The following is a 21,459-nucleotide window of genomic DNA, read 5'->3' as shown; positions in this document are numbered from 1 at the left end:
CTTCGTTGGATCACATTTATGAATTAAAGTGTTTCTCGTTTTTATTTGTCCTTGATAATAAAGATACAGTATAAGTGGAAGATTTCATCACATTTACAAATGAAGCAAGTTTTTTTTTTAAAATTGATTTTTTAAAAAATTTATTTGAATTTCACTTAAGTTTGGCCATGCAGGCCAATAAAAGGTAAACAATAAGTAAAAATGTCAGTCTCGACAACAAATCAGCCCCGTTAAACATATTGGGCCTTTTCCTAAACTCTAACCTAAGGTAGGTGATTTTTTTAAAATGTCATTGTATATTAATTAGATCCTGAAATGATTTTTGGTCTGAGTGTGTGGTCTTCAAAATATGTACTGATGCTTCAAAGAAAATGAGCTGAGGCCAAGAGGTTTGACTCTGAAAAAATCAACTTTATTTTTCTCTTTATGAAAAACCTAAAATGGGTCACAGAGACCTGAACACAATTCAAGTCACCTGTTGCATTTTCACCAGCCTACGCTTACCAGCAAAAGCATTCAAGATGCAATTTAAGAGCTCTAGCAACAATTTTGCACTTTCAAAGAAGATAATGATTCGTTTTGATTTGCACTATTATAGATATTAACAATAAATTCATTTTTGTAGTATTATTTTGCCATGTTCACATAGTTAAATGAGGTAATCAAAATGGCAGGTCACCAAGTGACAGTATTTAAAAACAATGTACTGCCTTAAAGCAACCATTTATGAAGTCTCGAAAGACTTTTTTACATATAAACATAGGTAGTCATTCATATTAAGTGAAATCCATAAAGACTCATTAAAAACATGAAACAAAATAAAATGCTGTCTTTATTATTTTTTTTTTTAAAGAAACTTTATTGTTAGAAATGTACATGCAATTAAGTATCAAACCAGTTGTCAATTTTATGTTAACATGGGTTGTCGGCATCTGTTGACTAAAGTAACTTGTAATCGAAGTTCCTTTTAACTCATTCTATCCCAATGACATATTTAGATGTCATTTCACTGAGGATCTGAAAAAGTTTGGTACTGAATGAGTTCAAATCAAGTAATGTGTAAAGTAATTAAGTTACTTTTTCAAGGTAACTGTGGCAACACTGGTTGCTAAGGTGTACCTATTGCTGTAGCCCAGCTGTGGTAATGTCGCCATAAATAGCCCTTTACAGCCTGCTAAAATGGCAATGAGCCATCTGTGACAAATGCAGCATTGTGTCTGTGGTTCTGGAGCAGCCGTGGACAATAATGATTAAGTAACTGGGAAGAATTACAGCATCGCCATTCTTGTTCTTTTAAAGGTAGTTTTTCCACTGCAGAAAGTGCCAATACTAATTCAGGATCTGCTGCACCTTCATGCTAGTTTTGACTGCCAGAACCACCCATGAAGAACCTCTTTTACATGGGCAAGAAATCATTGCCAACCTCAGGGTGACTACTGTTGAGCAGCAATGAAAAGGTAGCGGACTGTTGATTCTAATGTGAAATTTGACAGGTTACCATGAGAAGGTTGAATATCCCGCTGAATAAGCCACAGCCTCGAGGCCGTTACATTGTCATGCCTCAAGTACTGCAAGGCAAAAATGAAACTATTAAACCAATTGAAATCCTTTATCTACTTAGCTCATCTGGCTTTTATTGAAGAGGATCAATAACGCGGTAGCTTACTCTGACACAAAAAGTGTTAAAGGTTTTTTGTCCAGGTAATCCAATAAAATGACTGTATAATAATGTTTTATGGACGAAAAACACTGGAAATTACACTGGTGAATGTAATGAGTTTTACTTCTGTTTAAGTATCCCTACTGTCAAAGTGCTACACGCTAGCTAAACACGCTCCGTAAGTAAAGTGCCTTGAGATAACATTTAAATGTATTCTCGGAGCAATGCAAGTGTGTATAAAAACAGATGGATAAAATCGCTTCACTGACTATGCAAATCCTGACAGTTTGCATTAATGGTGTAATTTCCAGCAAGATATCCATGAAACAGCTTTTAACACCATCTGGGCTGACAGACGTGTGCGCGACGACAGAATTCTGATGTGCTATTGCGAGTCAATTAATGACCGAGTAAATGAGATTAACCGAAATACCAACATTAATCCCTTGTGAGTCAACATTTATTCGGTTTCAACTGCATCTTTATACCTACCTGTGATGATGCCCCTGGTTCTTTTTTTAAATTAACATGGCCTTATCACATACCAGCAGAGAACTCTGTTAATGGAGTATAATGTCTTAGCTCTGGTGTCTACGATGCATCTTTGTATTTGGATGTGGGGGTGATCCAATCATGGTGTTAAGCAATCTCAACCAGCACTTAACCATTGGGACACGAGCAGGACCAATCAATGAAGAAGAAAATTACAATTGGAGAGGAAAATGCACATTTAAGATCAAATGAGAAAGTGGTTTAACTGCTTTGCAAGGCCAATAAACAACAAGGATAATAATGCACACTCCCCGATTCCTTTTATTTTGCTATAAAAACATGTGGGTTTGATATCGAAAGATGAATTTAAGACAAATAGCAAACTTTTTTTTGATTACCAGGTATTTATCTATATCTGGCTCTCACATTTAGACCAACAATCATACATCCAAGCAAAAGTATTGGGACAACCTGTGTTGCTGCCCTGGTGTGTCCTACTGCATTTATTATTGAAACAATCAATAGATTTACGTTGAAATAAAAGCTGTTACGTCGATCTGTTGGTGTCATAGTCATCTCTTGATGACAAAACTAAATGTTTTCAGTCAACAGAAAAAAAATGAAAGAATGGGTCTCACTGTTCAAATAAGAGTGCACATTTAAAGTACTAAATGATAATTATTAAACATACATATAACATAATAGACTTTATATACAGCATGTTGTAATTTAAGATGCTAAAAAAAAAAAAAACCATTACAACATGATTACACAGTATAATAAGCATTACTGCATCTAATAGTGCAGCACTAAGATAACATTTTCCATTCCACCAGTCCAGTCGGAAGATTTTAGTTATGAATGCATGAATGATCTGTGAGAATTTCACTAAGGGTGAATGGAATAAAAGCTTTCCACAATTCCTATAATTTCCCCCTGGACAGATCTCTCCAAATACTAAATAATAAAGAACAATTAATGAGGAGTCCTTTTGACCATAATGCAAATGCTACCCACATACAGCCAGTCTCACACATTCCCAAATATGCATACCTGTACTGTGTGGCAACCTCCCTCAGACACAAAGGTCTCAAATGCACAATAATAATAAACCCTGAAACTCAAAAGGAAAAATAAATGAATTTGAACACCGCAGGGCAAGCGATAGAGCAAAGCAGTACCTGCGGGTCTTCAAAAGGTCACATCATGTGTCTGTTGGCAGATATCTTACATGTTAAGTGTGCCCTCAGAGTAGGTCCATTCGGAGTTGCCTATGAAGTGACTAAAGGTCACATTGACTGACTGATTGCCTTCATGGCTGAAATGAGAACGCATCCATCCATTATCTGAACATCTTATCTTTATAATACATTTTGATATATTTTGAGTTACAATCAAGCACAAAAACGATTTGAAAAACAATGAAAGACACTTCATATCATCAAATCAAATACAAGAGAATGTTTGGAATCTAAAGGTCAGGTACACTACTGTTGTAGTGTGTCTGCTGTCTGTAACATGACCGTGTGTGCTTTCTACATGGGTGCTGAATTTTGATGGTGGTAGGAAAAATGTTGTTTCCATTCACTTCGGTGATTGGTTTTATAAGAATGCAGCTCAATTATTTGCTGTTTGAAAAATCAATAACAGTGAAGCACTTAGCATTTAGCCACTCGGTTGTAAAAGAAAAAAAAAAAAAACAGAAAGTTGTCGAATTCATTTTTTACTTTTCCTGATCTGTCATGAAAATGAAAGAAGTGATAGAAGAACTGGAAGAAAAGATTAGAAATGGGCTCCGTGTACCTGAAAAGAAATGTTCTTAACTGAGGGCACAGCTGTGGGACATTTTTAAAAGAGATTTTCTTCAACACAGTCACAAACTGAGGAAAAACTGAGCATTTTCAACGCCTCCGTTAACTCCCTCCCGTTTACACATGCAGCAGATGTTTTTCCTTTGATTTCACAGGCTCGAGATGAAATTCAATACTGGCCGCAGCCTTAAAACTGAGCAGGAGAAAATAATGTAGCCTATTGTGAGATGAAGCTATCAGTCAAAGAGACTCAATTATCAAAAGAGTGAAAGCTAACTAGGGCTCAGCGTTTGAATTCCAAAGTCTGCCTCATTTCAATCCTCTTATCGTGTGGGAAGGAGCTTCGTTGATAAGTGACACTGACTTGCAGCCATTGTGCACTATTTTCAATTGCTCATTTCTAATCTTGAGATATTGTCAAATATTTTACCAGTGGGCAATAAACTTTAGAGAACACATTTAGTCAGAGCAATGGCTTAATGGAGTGTATACACTTAAAAATATCAGGTTGTTGTGGCTTTTGATTTGGGAGGGCAGAAGAGATGAAGCTGGTCTCCAAGATTCATTGTGTACCATAGTTGAAGTGAAGTTTATGTAAAAACTGTGGTGACTGGTGACTCCTCACAGGGGAAAGTTGCGTCTACTTCTTAGAAACTGTTGGTAGTAAAATTAGCGTTATTTTTAACTGCAGCTATAAGGTCCTGAAAAACACTAAATTGGGGTCAACAAGTTAGGACTTGCAGTCAATGCTGTGGGATTTCAATGTTCTGAAGCAAAAGATGCCGAAAGTTCAACTCATCTCATCAGTACGCTTGCACTTTTTGTCACCCCGGAGAGTCAGAGTGGAGCTTGTGAGAATCATATTCTGTAGTGTAGCTCATTTGATGCAGCGCAAACATCCTCACGTTGATTTTGAGCTCAGTTCCACAATCTCAACGGAATGTGTGGGTGGATACATCCCAAGTTCATATCCTCTCACCGGCCACACCATTAGGAACGCCTTCTCAATCTAATGACGGCCAGTACAAGAGCTGCATCATTTTTTTAATTCGCTTTAACAAGTTTAATTTGTTTGGTGACTATGCTCAGAAACTCAAAAGACTCATATCCCAAATCATCTTTCAGAAACAAACAAAGAATAGTGCTACTTTTACTACTAGTACTAAGTGGCTTACTAAGATCCTGTAATATTAGTCATTTGTCAAGGAGGATAAATAATATACTTATAATATTTAATATAGCCAAATAATATAGTATGCCTGTGAGTAGTTATATTATCTGTCTACATGTGTTTGTGTTCAAATAACCATTGCTTCTTAAACCGGAACTATTGTTGCTAACTGTTAGCATGTCGATGACGTTTTGCATTGTTTGCTGAGTGAACTTTCCTTAGGTTTTAAAGGATTTCAATAGGCACGGTGGGATTATTTTTGTTTGATGTTTAGTTTGACAGCAAACTTCAACTGGGCATTGCCTAGCTTGAAGCCTCTTCTTTTTATTATTTGTTCAATGTTGGTCAAACTGGTGCTTATTGTGAAGTGAGTTGAATTGAATTCACTGCCACCATACAGCGCAAGTCAAAAGAAAAAAAAACAGGAAAAAAAAGAAACGCCAAATGACAGCTAGTGTCTCGTAAGTCAAGGCATTCTTATCTCAAGGCGCCACTTTACATTTTGGTCAGGACCATAGGCAGGTGTATTTTAATATATTTCAAATCACAAATTAGAGTTGTTTTTTGTATTTATTAAACAATTATGTACAAATACAAGACATGGAAAATAGTACATCTCGACATGGTGTAAATGGCTTTGAGTGCATCTGATACAAATATACACTATGGTCACTGAAAAGATTCACACAATATCAAGACACACACATTGAAGAATTTCAAGCATGATGTCCCTCTTTCATGGCATGGGAATTCGTTTGCAAGCCTACAAAGCCAGAATATGGCATCTTCCATCAATAACTTTCAGATGGTCCCAAAGCACACAAGTAAACCTTTTGACTGAGACTCAAAGCCCACCAGATATAAAGTACAATCATGCAAGTCCCTGAGATTTTTTTTTTTTTTTTACCTACTTTGACAGCCAGATTGTAAAGGATTTTTCACAATTCCTCCTGTCAAAGCATTTGATCACAAGTTACCTAGTCAGATAGGATCTCCTGGGATAACAGGACCGGGTGTCTTCGGTCACAAGCAGTCTCTGCACAGGGCCACTTGGCTATCTCGATAGTCTCTACAGGGACAAAGGCGCTGGTATTTGATGCTGGCACCTGCACAGCTGAACAGCAGCGGGTCCTGCTGCAGGCCACATTCCGCATGTTCTGCTGAGAAGGCGGGAAAGAGGTGATTCATCTCTGACTCCAGCCCCGCACATTGGAAGTCCAGCCTTTGAGACAAAGGTGGAGGACACAGTGTACATGGTAAGAATACAGATTTTTTTTTCAATCAGATGATGCACTGAGCAAAAATACTCTAATGGATTTTTGTGTGGAAAAACACATTCAGAACATATAAAAGTGGTTATCAATTAGCGGTTAAAATAATTTTCCGTACAGAAGAAGGAAGGTTTGGGAAAAGTTTACTTTACTTACGCAATACTTTGTAATTTTTTTTTTTTAATCTTGCATTCGACAAATACTCCACATATAAAAAACTAAAACTAATACTAAAACCAATAAAAGCTGAACCAAAACAAACCATTTTCTAAACAATAAAACAAACAAATTTGACCAAATTGAAACTAACCCACATTTAAAAATAAATGGAATAAAAACTAACTGTAATGAAAAAAAATTATGATAACCTCATGGTATCATTTTGTACCGTCTTGCATTAAAATAATGTACTGCTTGGTGGAAAGGTGACTTAATTTATATTAATGGTTGCTGCAACATTCTTAATTTTAGATCAAAGCAGGCTAGTCATATTTATTCTGCAAAACCTAGTGTACAGTAAATAGCAGCACATCTTACGCATTAAACGCTTCCTTAATGTTGATAAAACGATACAAGGCAGGTTCGCAGATTAACCCCGCATCCTGGCAGGCCTTCACACACGACTCGCCCTGCAGTGAAGCCAAGAGCTGCAGGGCACCGAGGGGGGGCCAGGATGTGTAGGAGGTGATGTTGGAGGCCCAAGTTAGGATGCTCGAGTTGGGCAGGAGCATGAAAGGAGCGAGTGGGCTTCCCTGCCATATCCTCGAAGCGTTGACTGGAGGAAACTGAGCTTCAGGGGAACAAAAGTCCTGGCGGTGCAGATGAAATGACTCTTATCAGCCATTATATGGAACACAGTGACCGACCGGTGAAGATAAATTCCACAAGTGAGTGATGATAAATGGCATATTTAGATGAGCATCTGGGCAACTGACAGGAGAAATAATAAAACACCATGACAATACAAAAGGTGCTTGGCAGATCTGACAAGTGCTTGTCAAACTTCCAAGCACAATAACATGAATGTCGTTATTCCACCCAACAACAAATGAGAATTGAAATCTGAATTACGCTCGGTTCCCGGATTAGATTCCCTCCCCCCAGATAGAGCTATTCATAAGACTCAGGTAATAACATAACATTTTTCTGACATGTCCCTCTGGCCTCCAGAGCCGTTTATTAAAGTGCCTCTAGCGCCCACAGGCAATAACTAGTCCTCCAATCTCTCTACGTCTCCCGCTCTACCATCCTTAAAACAAGTAGAGGCAGACATTTTTTATCCAAACAACCAACCTTTAGGCATGCTCATTTGGATGATGAAATAGTCTTTGCATGCAAATTCATAGCTTCAGAGCAAAAGTAGAAATAATTGTATCCATCTCCATCCATACATAAGCGTCTCTGTCCTGTGAAAAACACGTATGTCCAATTTGGTCTTTTTTTTTTTTAATTTTCACATTATTTGGACATCCAAACGCGGACACTCCATTAACATATAAATAAAGTAACGGAAAAAATGGACGTATGTACATGTGAGGTCAACATATTAGGTACACCTAATTTTGGTACAATCCAACGAGATGCACAAGCACTCTATTAATAAGTTTGCGTTCCCAACCATAATAAAGCTGAGTTTGGCTGGCATTTTAAGAGTGGTAGTGGTCTTTTTGTGGTTGGAGTTTACAGTGGTGTAGAACTGCACTGCACATATAACGCAGTATCTAGGTAAATACGGCAACCCAAAATATGAGTAATACCTTCCAGTGTAATACAAAAAATGATGTGGTGTGACGTCATTCAATGTGAAATATGTCAGATACACATACATCATATTGTTGATTCAGATTTGCTTGTCAGCCTGACTGTTCCACACCACTGTATTGTTAGTTAAAAACAAAGTTAACATTCATTTAATTATTTTGTGTTCAACCATTACTAAAATAATGCATGGAAAAGGTTGATAGGACAATTACTTAAATAACTTCTTATGAATTATGTTCATTGACCGTACTATTTATACTGCACTCTTACAATTGTTTTGTAAAAATACCAGCAAACTGTTGTTCTATGCTACAGCACTATAAACTAAAACAACAATGATAAACATGATAAGCAGGTCGGTTAAAGTTTTCTGCATCAAGGCGCAATTTTCAGCTTTATACAGGATATCATGAGGGGCGTCGACTGTTGTGGACAGTGACTTCAGTGAAGTTATCAGTTTTGCACAAGTGAGCATGTTGAGTATCGAGACCCACCTGGTTCTGAATGTAAGCATGAACTCTTTCCAGCATGCCCTCACAGGTGTACTCGTATGGCAAAAAAGGCTCCACCTGCAAACACGGATGTTAGGCACAGCTAAAAGAATAGCGGATCCAGAGCGAGCGCTGTTTTTCTACAGAACCGAGCCAGCATAATTACTGTCACTGAGCAAGGTAGTTTATCAACACTGACATATTCATTAGCGTAATTGTGAAAGGCTTATATCGTACCATGCGCTTCACATTAAAATCAATGACCTAATACATCATAGGGGACAGCTTTGAAAATTGATTTCATTATTTCAGTGACAACTTCATCAATATGTCAAAAAACATAGATTATAGTGACGAGTCCTTCTGGGGCAGTTATGAGCGTTGCCGTCAGAGCCTGTCAATCACTGTCTAGCGTTTGATGGCGCACATATGTATTGAATTTATCATGAAAACACTAATCAATAGTTAAGACTTTTTAGGTTTTTCTTTTTCTTTTGTTTATGCTAACACTAGCTCGGAACAGAAGTGACAGGGAGGCATATTTGTGCTGGCTGTGTTGAAAAGTCCCCCAAAGATATTACAAAATAAAGATTGTGGTTATATTATAATCAGGGTAGCTCCACTCATCCATTAGAGCACAGTTTGAATTAAATCATGGTGGCTTAACCATCTAATCAGGCAATAAAAATATTGGTAATGAGAATATATATAAATAAAGAATATGTCAAATTTTATTTCCGATTAAAAAAAAATAGTGACTGGTATTTAAATAAGTGCCATATGAAATGTTGAGTTTAAAGTATATAGAATATAATTGTCGAATAAGCATAACTTCAAAGAGAATTAAATGTATTTTAAATGTGATTTTTAAATCACTGGAGTTGCTCAGGTAACCATTGAACTGGTTGCAAGTAGATGTTTCATCAGAAGAGTGATGAAAATATTTTCTGAAGGTCGAAAACTTACTTGAGTGTTGCTTTAATGGCAAGTGTGGTATGTACCATACGTTGTGGCTCATAATTTCCATTAGTATAGCAACATGATCTATTGCAGTGAGGACTCTGCAGATAATGAGATTTTAGCTTTATAGCTTTGTTTTAATGAAGTCCACGCAGCTATTTGGTTGTCCAGGCCTTTGACCTGTTGTTATGGTTCTCTCAAAGGCTTTAGCCACAGCACTTAGCCGATGGAGCCGGTGAAGCAATTACACAGTTACCCTCATATTTCCTGTGGGAGTTCAGAGAGATCACGGCTGAACTTTATGGCCGGATGTGTCAACAAGTTCGGCATATTTACAAAATTTCTTGTGTGTAATATGCATTCCTTTCCTTTTTCTTGAAAAATGTTAATGATTTAAAAGAGTGTATAGACTTATACCGGTACCTTGTTATAAAAAAAGGTATACTTTCAATTCAATATATAAAGTCGAATGTTACAAATTTATATATAATAACTAGGGCTCTGCATGTATTAGGGCTGACTTACATTGAGTTGCGAATTGGCAGTTGAAAACAAATGCCGAATCAGAATTTTCGGATTTGAGTCAGAACGGGTCATAGCATATTGTTATCAGAGAGGAATGTTTGGGTGGCACTCACGTCTCTGTATGTGGCACGTATCTTTATGTGGGCAGTGCATGTGTGAAAGTTGAATACTTACATTTTTGAGCATGGATAGCAGGAAATCAGGGGAGTATAATACATCAGAAGAAAATCTGTCTTTTGATGGCATGTATTAAGCACGAGAGCGCATTATACTCTAAAAAGTACGGTAATTGGAAAGTCCATACGAGACTGAATTCACAAAACAAATGCCCATCCTTTAACAAGTTAGACATTTTTTTTATAAGTGGGATTCATTTTGTTATGGCATATTTAACATTCACTTATCATTTATAAGAAAAGTCAGCCTTCATATTGCATTTCATTCAGTGAAAATCTGTGAGGAAAATGTTATAGATTACGCAGCCTGGAAAGCTAAAGCCTAATTTATAGGTATGACTATGGCAAAGTGAAGCTATGTTTTAGTCTTCGGAATTGGCCTCAATTCTGATGTGGAGCCGCATACCACAGTTTGCATGCAGCGATGCTGTCAAGCAAAACAGAAAGTAGCAAGTCAGCAAAGCATTTTTCTACATTGTCTCATGCCGCGATGAAGAGCTCTGTTCAAAAGCTGACGGCTTCAAAGTGGGTCAAAAATGAAGACGAGAACAAATCTCTCATTTTCTCATAACGTAAGTACAATTTCTAGCGTCGAAGATAATCAAATGTGAGGGCCACAGATGTGTGTGATGAGTAGGGGTGGGGATTGCAAACATACGCTGATCTTCATGATGTCACGGATGGCTGCATCAAACTCTTCTGAGTTATTGAAATCAACTGTAATGACGTGTGGCCTGCCGATGTACTGCTCTGCATAGGGATGCTGAGAGGACACCTGAAACAGGTACATACAGTAAATAGCCTTTAGACACTAAGAATGAAATGATATAACCCCCCTACATTTTTTGTTTTTTTAAAATAAAGCTTTAACAATAATTTATCTTAACACTAGGCCTAACACTCATTTGAAAAAAAAATGTGTCGAGTTAGATTTTTATGCTGGTTACAACTCAAATTGGCATGCTAAATTGCAGTTCAGTTTTTTTTCTAGCACGTCAACGTTTTTCACCACAGCTCACCAGATAAGCAAAATTCCGCTGATTAGCAGTAGTAATTGCTAGCTTATTACGATTGGACTCATCTGCAGCTACGTGGCAACTTGCTTGTGCTGTCACTATTGAGACAATGCGGTGAGAGGTGTTTGCAGTAATGTCAATATCTGCAAACAGAAAGCTAGCATAATGGGAATTAAGAGGTCTCTTAACCTTGTAAACACAGACACACCATTGTAAGTTCTATTTTGTTTTATGCAGTTTTTTTAATTTCCAAAGCTTGTAACTATTCCATCTTAGTGTTTTATTTATATACAGACATATTTATTTCATATTTTTTAAGAAAACGGTGTCCTATAAGCTCAAAAACTTGAAAAATTGACAACAGCTGTCTGACCTAACTTATGTTCCCCAGTGTAATAAGAAGGTATACATGCCTCCCTGGAAGTGGGCTTCCCTCTGAAGAACTCATGATTGAGGGAACTGTGAGGAGGGCTAAATTTTGGCTGCAGAAAGATGCAGCCGTTGGCGATGGCTTCCAAAGGAGCGGGACCTTCATACGGGAAGCCAAATCCAATGAACAGCTTTTAAGGGGGAAATGAATAGTAGAAAAAAGATGAGTCTGTAAGCCACAAACAATGCATTCAATTCATTTTCATTTCAAAGTTTCACCTTAGCCTTCCGAAGGAGCTGCTGGAGTTCCTGCTGAGTGAGAAGGCCATGGTTCTTCACAAAGGCAGGCACCTCCGGGGGACGCTGTGTTTCATAGTACACTGTCCCATGGATCTCCATGTGGCGATGCAGGATGGACAGGAATGTTTCCTTACCCTTTTAAGGTACAAAGTATATGACATTTAGTCAAAACACTGCTAAAAGTGATAGAATAGCTTAAATTCGATAAATACTGGTCAGTACACTATCCAGACAATAGTATTGGTTTAATGGAAAATTACACTAGAAATAAAAATGGAAAAGAAAAAATATTGATGGAACTTGGTCTCCCTTGAACAGCAAGAACAGCCCTTACTGCTTTAACATTTTTAGTGTTATTTGTCAATTCATCCAGAAGAACATTTGTGAGGTCACTGCTTTTCAATATATTTGTGGGTCTTGCTCAAAGTCTCTGATGTTGAACATTATGTCCGATACTACTTTTTCAAACCGATACCAGTACAAGTTTTTGATATATACTTTTGACTTGATATATACAATTTCATTTGACACAGTAACAAAACATGTTTTGTGACAGTGAAGAATTAATATTTTGGGAGCGCAAAGTGATCTAGTGCAACCCTTGAGAGATAAATTAATTAAATGGTGTGTCCAAAGACTTTTGTCTATAAAGTGTATATATTATACCTTGGTTAGTTCGTCATGGTTTGACTGTATTTTGACTTTCCTTCACTGCTGCGGAAAGTTAAAAAAAAAAAAAATTCTCCCAACAGCACTATACACCAAAATATAAAAGTTGAGCAAAACACCCAAAGGGTGTGCATGAGAGAAAGAAGCATTGATAGATTGTGCAAGTCAAATCGACTGGCATAATTGTCTCCTCTTGGACAAGGATGACTAAAATACATTCTGAGTTAAAGTTGAAAACTGATCCTCGGTAATGTTCTGAATGATTTACACAAACTGTGTCTTCAAGTTATCATCATTTATAAATGTCATCTGAGTGTAACCCCACACGTCTCATTTAGAATGCCTAGGACAAATTATATGGGGGAAAAAAACATTTTCTTAAAGCAGTGTTACCCAGTCTTCAGTGAGCTAAGACATCCATTTTATATTAGAAAATTCTCACAGCACACCACCAAACAAAAATGTACCAAAAGGTATATACCAAAATAAGGATAAGGCTGGTCTCACATAGCTAACTTTCATCTATAATTGTGGAAATTGTTGAAAATATTGGTTGTTTATTTGCTGGATTATATCGGACATTGACAGTTGCATGTTCATAATGCTGAGAGGGAATCTGTTACAGACAACATTAATTCACGTTGAATTAAAGAGGTGTTAATAAGCTAGTTTACTTACATGAAGCTGGAGCGTCAGTGGTCATGATGCAAGCATGTAAGGAAAAAAAAACACATTCATAGGTGAGAAGCAAGACAAGTTACCCTCTGAAATGTTCACTTTCAAATGGTAAAAAAAGAACTGTGGCTGAACAAAGAACATTCTGGAGACACAATTGGAGAGAAGATGGCTTACTTCAAAGATACAATGTAGGGAACTTGCCAAGAAAAAAGATCCCCTAGCGACTCCAAAATTAATAAATAAAAGGTTCTTACAGCTTTGGATTTTCAAGTCACATTCCTGGCAGAAAAACTTGCTCGCTGAATATAACATAACTTATCAACAAACTACTTACTTAGTAGGATATTTATGGGAGTTTTATCATGCCTAGCTCACAGTCAAGAAGTTTTGGGTTAAAATCTGGTCCTCCTATGTGAAATTTGCATAGTTTCCCTGTGCTTGCGTGGGTTTTCTCCATATACTTCAGCTTCTAATGAGGACAAGTGCTACAGTAAATGCAATTTCTTCATTATAAAATGACTTAAAAATGCCAAGCCCTTTACTGTGTCACTTTTGTGTGAAAGATATCGATAAAGATAAAAGGGTTGGAATCAACCTACGCATTTTCCAGATTCCGAGGTAATATCAGAGATGCACTCAACAGGGGCGGGACAGTGGGAATTAGTTAACTCCGCCCACACAACACAACTCAACCAGCCAATCAACTTTGTTACTTAGCTGAGGTGCGTCTGAGGCAGGCAAGCAGTAGCAGACAAAAGCTCAAACTACATGACTATCATTTTTACGAGCGTTTACTTGAATGAAGTACAATTATAAATGATATTTAATACTATGGAAGCATAGTAACTAGGTTTACAGAACATTTTGTGTCATATTTACCTTCCACATGCTGACCTCTTTTCCATAGACGACAGCCATGTTGTTCACTTTGCTTTTTTGGATGTTCAGTCTCACAGTATCATTCAGCTCCTCCGCCACAAACCCCATAAAAGAGTTGTCTGGGGTGTGAGCTGCCAGAGGACAAATGACCATGTTTACGTGGCGCAAAAATAATTCATTGTTTTGAAAACAGCATATACAGAATGAACCATCTTATGAAGCACTGCCGATTTCCACCAACTGCAATCGAGATCGAATAAGCTCTCTGGACACTTCATTAGCTACACTTTCAAGGTACAATCTAATACAAGAGTGACATGAAAAAGTCACAAAGATTATAATGTCAAATAAATCAAACACTTTGATGTATCCAGTCAGAGAATGTAACAATACCATATTCTTGTATTGTATTGGATCAGTGCATTCTGCATGCGTTAATAATATTGAGGCTTGTCAGTGTATACAGTCTATCACCATCCATCAATTTTCTGTCACGCTTGTCCTGTTCTGACGTCAGGTGAAAAGACGCTGCGTCGTTGGCCAGTCAATCACAACACACATATAGAGACAGACAACCATTCACACTCACGTTCACACTTTCACCGAACGGCAACTGAATCTGAGTCTTTAGTGAACCTAATATGCCTGTTTATGTGGGAGGAAGCAGGAGCAAGTGGAAAACACAGGGTGAACATGCAAACCGAACAGAATCGTTCACGGTCAATTAATCGACAGATTGATTATTGTGTCCTTCCCATCTGTATTGCAGAGCTTAACGAACGTGTCCCTATTTGGCGTGATGATTTGTGTGCATGAGCAAGCGTGGGTGTGGCCAGGGAACTGGTGGTGCAGTCGGCGGCTTGGCGCATACGCGCACAAGCAGCTGTTCTGAGGGCGCTCACAGCTCTGCGCCCTCAGGCTCAGCTTGTAGCAGTCCGATAACTCACAACACTGTCACACTGCAGCTGTGCCAATTTGTCCAGACCTTTAAGTGTTTTCGGATGAGTGTGAGTAATCTATATCACAGCTATACCGTATCACATAAACAAAAATATCCACATACGGAACATGGTCATGTACTGTTGGCTGTTAAGGTTCCAGTAGCCCCAGTTGGTTCTGTAGCCATGCAGAGTGGCGTATTCCTCGTGGTTGTATGCCGGCTCCGTGCCGAAAGTGTCAATCACGCGGATGTGGCACCTGGGGAAAAAATATGTGGAGTGGAGCTATAATAAGAAAAAATAACTTGCTTGCTTTCAGATGCGCTCACCTTGATGAATTGGATGACTAAAAATAAATACACATCTTTTTTTTTTTTTCTGCCGGTGCAGCTCAAAACACGAAACACTTCAATCTTTTGATACGTGCATGCATTGAATCCATCATCCCAGCGTCTGCCTGTATACTGCCCAATGTATCATGGAGCAGTGGGGGTTTGTAATTAAGTGTGAAATACTCACACATTATCACATCCATCAGATGACAATACTTTGTCAATCTGATGACTTAGTCACAGATTTTGTTTTTATGTAGAGGTTAATAGGTCTCCCTCTTATTTAAATTGTTTTTTTCTGAAAACCACAAGCCAGGACTGCAGTGGGCATGAAGACCTTTGTATTTTTTGCTTTCTTTTCTGTGAATAGGGTGCAAGTTCAGGTTGAACGTCAGATTTTTTTTCTTCATTTTTACTTTACATGTTCACTAAAGAGGATGTCATATTTTTTAAAGAATAGGTTCTATGCAGGCCCACTAGTTGAAACAGGACATTCTGATTAATATTGCGTTTATGGAATATAGCAAAATCCACCCGTTTTTAGCCATCTCTGGGGGCGGCCATTTTGTCACTTCTGTCGACTGAAAATGACATCGAAGTTGCTCGGGGCTCAGGTAACGACCAATCACAGTTCACCTATTTTGAAACTCAGCCATGATTGATCGTTATCCGAGCCCTGAGCAACTTCAATGTCATTTTCAGTCAGAAAATGACAGAAGTGACAAAATAGCCGCCCCTGAGATGGTAAAAAACGGGTGGATTTTGCTGCCTGATTCATATTCCACAAATGCAATATTCATTAGAATGCCTTGTTTCAATTAGTGCGATTGCATAGAACATATTCTTGAAAAAAATATGTTTGGGTTGATTTCCTCTTTAAAAAAGTTTAAACAACAACTATAATACATAATAAACATTGATAATATAACCAGAAAGCTTACCACAACATTCTTTTGTTGTGCAGCTTGGATCAATGAAAGTAAATTTGATACAATTGACAACACCATTAAAAATCTGGGTTGTCATAGTAACTGTCTACAATAGCAATTCATCCACCAGGATATGAGTCATTTCACGATGGTTATTAACGAGCACGATCCTTGCACTGGAGTGACTTTTAACAGGTTACATAAAAGATTCAAATAAGACATTTTCAATTACAGTATTTAACCCTTATTTTTAAGTGTGCTGAAATGTAATTATGGGTGGACCTACGCGTTTGATTTTAAATGGGACAAAACAGCCAGTTAGATCAGCAATAAACGCAAAATGACCACGCAGGGAAGCCTAAAATCAATTGACGTAATCCAATTTGAGAAGATTTAGCAGTGCACTGGCTGCATCTATAATCAGTGTCGGGCCTCAGGAGGGAATGTAACATACAGTAGCAATTAAAAAATAGTATCTCACTCTCTCTGATGATTGTTTATCAATTAGCTGAACTGGATAGCTGCTGCTGGTCCTTGTTTTTGAAGATTTTAAAATGTAGCAGCCGAGGGAAACAACACTTACTGTATGTGAGATATTGTAAATCACGATTGTTGTCGAATATTTGGAGTTTTTTTCTGTCTTTTTCCACTGTCCCCACTTTTTGGCCCTCTGTTTGCTCCTTTTGTCACAAATGTTTTCACACCCCTTATTTATTGCACTTGGTGGTGCCTACTGTGATTTTCTTTCGGTGCATTTCAATGGACATCAATTATATGTGTATTTTTGGCCTGGTCAATGTCGAACTAGAAAACTGCATCTGGTTAACTAATCAATATGGAAAAAGGCTGAGTTGGACACACATCCCACCATCACCCATAGTGAGAGATTTGCTCATGCGTGTGAAGTATCTGGCTCAGTTTCAATCGTAGCAAGAAAATCAGTCGCTAGTCCCACAGTGAGATCAATAGGTAACATCAATTTACTGAATATTTGAAATCGTATTGAACAACACAGGTAGGAAGTGCAAAGGACTAACTTGTGCTTCTTCAGTGACAGCCCCATGTGCTGCTTCATCTGCTGCAAGCCGTGGTAGTCCGTGTAGATGAGGTCAAAGGGCAGAGGGCCGGTTAGAGGGCAGCTTCCTCTCCCTGGAGGAACCCCCAAAAACCTGCATACATAATATCAATGCACAGTACTGGAAAAAATGTTTAAGACATAATTAACATGCAGTATAATGACAGTAGTACATTGACTTAGAAGTTAAATTCATTTTCTGACCAATTTTACTAACTGAAATAAATTAAGTTGATTGTGAAGCAGACATTTACTGCCAGACATTTCAGACGCTCTTTTACCCTAATGTTTGAAAAAATTAGAAAAAAAATATAAATGAGTTCCTGGGATTGAATGGCTGGACTGTGAAATGACAAATCAATTCGTCAATGGCAGTGAGTGAGTTAATGTAGAAAAACAACAAAGTATTGCCTAAAAACATAAAACCTAATTTAAGAGAATGTAAATAAAAAAACTGGTTTGCATTATTGTATGTAGTGAAGTATCCATGTTGGACGTGTGCCTAATGGGCGTGGCCTCGTGAGTGCGGTCAGTAGCTGGGGTCTATTAGCTTGCGTGTGAGCGTCTGAACGTGAGTTGTCGGCATACAGTAGCTCTTTACGAGTGGTCTCATTTTGAATTTGTATGCTTGACAATACCTTAATGGCTCCATTTTTCCCACTGAGAGTGGCTCACAACTAAAATTTCGGCTTGCAACACAAAGCAAAAAAAACCAAAACAAAAACAAACAAAAGAATGATCAATTGTTTGAAACTTCTAAAAATCATAAGCAGCCAGGTGTCCTTGCCACTCTAAAAAATGCATTTGTATATCTGCACTTTTGTCCAGATCTTCACCAAAAGGTAAGGTACTCTCCAGTTTTAATGGAAATTGTTTCTATATTTTTTTACGGAACCATATATATCTAAAAATTCCATGCCTTAAAAGTCTGAATGACTGCTGCGAAAAAGGATCATTATAAAAACAGGCTAGTGGTAAAACCCAGCTTGGATCAACACAAGCGTATGGATGTTTAGCTAACAAGACAAGATGAAACTAAGAAAAACAACAAGGCGCCAAATATTGGACCAATTCCAAAAAATCTGCGTAATACATGACATAAATACGGAGAAAAGAGAATATGTCGCTTCCCTGTGAGAATTTGCATAACCATGTTGTAATTTATTGAGCTGCAGAAAGACTCTCTACATTGGCTGTCACTTATCTTCCACTTATAAATACTGGACATACATAAAAGAAGCATCAAAGTAGCTAATTTAGATTATCCATCCATCCATCCATCCAGTTGAAATACTTCAAATGCATCTTTTGATCCACACGCTCAGCACTGATCAATGTGACTTTCTGTGTGTGCATGTGTGCGTGTAAGCGAGTATGAAATCGTTTTGCTTGATGTATAGATACACAGAGCGAGTGTTCAAACAGTAAGAATCAAAAAAGCCCAATTGCGTTGTGAAGCATGTCAGTGCTCTCAGGAAGATGATGGTGAGGCCGTTCAAGCGTACAAAAACAGCAAGCAAGTCTCACAATAGGGGAGTCAGCCAATTTGTCCACACAGCTTGTTTTGGATCTCATAAGAACACACACACACACACGCGCGCGCGCGCACACACATCATCTGCACAACACTAACAACTCATCTTTTGACAGAACACCAGGATGACTGTTTTCAAGCATTATTTCTGCTGAATGTGTTTGTCACGATGCTTTCATGGTGCTTGTCACATCATGTAAAATGTTGTCTTCAAGAGTGCGACAGTGCTTTGTTTGCATTTGCATTGCAGGAATGACAAGGTATGAATGGCAATTGGTAGCGCACAGACATCTTACAAAGCCAAACCAAATGCCATGTTGTGGTCAGGTCTTTACCCTATGACATTAAAAAAAAAAAAAAAAAAAAAAAAGATCAATGTCCACATTTTCAGAAAGTGCCGGACTTCTTCCTTAACTGTTATTCTTATTCTCTCTGACATATTTTAAGCCTTTCACTGAATGAGCTTATTTCAAGCAAATAACAAACAATACTTGCAGTGACTAAACAGTTAAAAAAAAAAGAGTATTTAATACCACTTTAAGATGATGTTTCATCAATCAAATGGTATACACACATGGATTTCTGCACTTGTGGTAGATCATCTTTTTGGGGTGAATGGATGATCTCCTTTTGGGAATAATCCTTTAAAATCTATACAAAGTATCAATTTGAGCCTTTGGCCAATTAAAATCATCCCAACATGTCTTCTTATTGCTCGTAGCTGAAAAGCATTAATGTAAAAACTCATGTAGTATTACGGGAACTAAGAGTGAAGTGTTATGTGACATTGCTCCTAAGAGATCCACTGATGCTGCTAGAGGTGTAATTGGATATATGCAAATTTGGTAGGAAGTAATAGTAAAAGGATTAATGCACATTGAAGACTTTGAAGGTGTGTACATGTATGCTAACATGTATTTGCCCCAAGAGAAATTACAGTGAGATTTCCTACGGACTCAAATGATGGAATTACATTTTTAAATATGCACCTTTATCCAGTTCCTCACAAAAATCACACGTTTTGCCTCTGTTATGCTTTACTCATCTTCCAAGAATTGTGGAAATCCGTTTAATGTGTTTGCATAATTCTGTGAACTATATTACGATGAACTGTTTTAGTGTGTTAAGATGAATGTTGTGAAAAAGGACATGAAAACAACAGAACTAGTGGTGGCCTTGACTAGTGTACCGCAGATTGATGAATGAAAGAGGTTACTAGAAATGCTATCCATTAAGTGACATACGATACAGTATGTGCTCGGTTAAGGTTATAGACATTCAATATACATCAATATTAAGTGCTCGGTTAAGGTTATAGACATTCTATATACATCAATATTAAATCACCTGGGTGAGAAATTTTCGGGAGGGGGCGGGGTGAGGTAACTGCAGTGCAAAGTCAGCAACTCATTTGTATTCTCGCCATATTTCCATTTTCTCTCTTCTGGAGGCACACTGAGCAGCATTGCACATGAACACCTCATTTTCTCACCCTAGGAAATTCATTAATTAATGACGACGTGTGAAAGATGTTTGAGAATGAAATCAAGATGGATTAAAATGTTGGGTCTCATTGATGAAGTCAAACAAATTTCTACCACTGCATTTTTTTAAGAAGAATGTCTTGTTTGCCAATGTTTGATTTCATAAGAACACACCACAGAATACTTGAGTTAAATCACTTGTGTTATTTTATACTATTGCATGATACTTAAATTAAACAGTATCTTCATGTGTTTAACATATTTGCTAACTGAGTAATTGTTTAAAATAAAGAAAAATCATAGGGTGAATCAGGCCTGTTATTGTATCTTTAAATCCAAATAATGTGTAAGATAATGAATTGATGATTGGGATGCATCATAAGAATCAAATCAAATACACTATACTGCTTGTTGACTGTATTTTTTAAATCTACGTCAATTTTTTAAAAACGTTTTTAACAGTTACAACATATTTTGGATTTTGACCAAATTTTCAAGAGATAACGTAACGTAACGGTTACTCAAAACTTTATATAGTCTAGCCATGTGTGACTTAGTCTTCACAAGACTCAGTTTAGTAAGCGTCAAAGGATTAACGCTGCATATGTTTAGCTTTATTTGGGGGCTTTTTGGGGGATTTAAAGAAGCGATTCCCAACCAGAGTGTCTTGTCGCACAAGTGTGAGCTGAGAGACCATGAATGATGCAGTGAGAAATTATGAAATTGCATTTAATTTGTCCTTTAATTGTTATTTAGAAACAACCAAATATATTTACCGGTATGTTCATCTATCTATCTATGCCAACTAGATAGAGTGACAGGTAGAACTGTTCAAGGTACAATAAATCTATGTGTCCACCTGTTGCTAGTCATACAACAGAATAAATCATGGCGTTACAAATTAGAGGTCAAAACCTTTTGTAACAAATTGTGTTGGA

General features: G+C 37.5%; 1 protein-coding gene across 1 annotated transcript in view; it reads right to left on the bottom strand.

Moving 5' to 3' along the window:
• Positions 1 to 5,704: 5,704 nt before the first annotated feature.
• The window catches only part of mgat5b (alpha-1,6-mannosylglycoprotein 6-beta-N-acetylglucosaminyltransferase B), a 43,612-nt gene continuing 27,857 nt past the window's right edge, over positions 5,705 to 21,459 (bottom strand). Inside the window, exons 9-18 of the mRNA XM_086056502.1 lie at positions 17,466 to 17,597; positions 15,293 to 15,426; positions 14,230 to 14,360; positions 13,351 to 13,356; positions 11,983 to 12,138; positions 11,748 to 11,894; positions 10,977 to 11,093; positions 8,661 to 8,735; positions 6,943 to 7,214; positions 5,705 to 6,356 (exon numbers count right to left, since the gene is read on the bottom strand). Coding sequence (XP_085912628.1) covers positions 6,158 to 6,356; positions 6,943 to 7,214; positions 8,661 to 8,735; positions 10,977 to 11,093; positions 11,748 to 11,894; positions 11,983 to 12,138; positions 13,351 to 13,356; positions 14,230 to 14,360; positions 15,293 to 15,426; positions 17,466 to 17,597 — 1,369 coding nt within the window. The 3' untranslated portion in view covers positions 5,705 to 6,157. The remainder of the gene's footprint in view (positions 6,357 to 6,942; positions 7,215 to 8,660; positions 8,736 to 10,976; positions 11,094 to 11,747; positions 11,895 to 11,982; positions 12,139 to 13,350; positions 13,357 to 14,229; positions 14,361 to 15,292; positions 15,427 to 17,465; positions 17,598 to 21,459) is intronic.

The sequence above is a fragment of the Filicampus tigris genome, chromosome 16, assembly GCF_054856515.1.
Source record: "Filicampus tigris isolate MCC_2025a chromosome 16, RoL_Ftig_1.0, whole genome shotgun sequence".
Classification (NCBI taxonomy): Eukaryota; Metazoa; Chordata; class Actinopteri; order Syngnathiformes; family Syngnathidae; genus Filicampus; species Filicampus tigris.
Note: the sequence above shows the minus strand (reverse complement) of the source record. Positions and strands in the feature narration are given on the sequence as shown.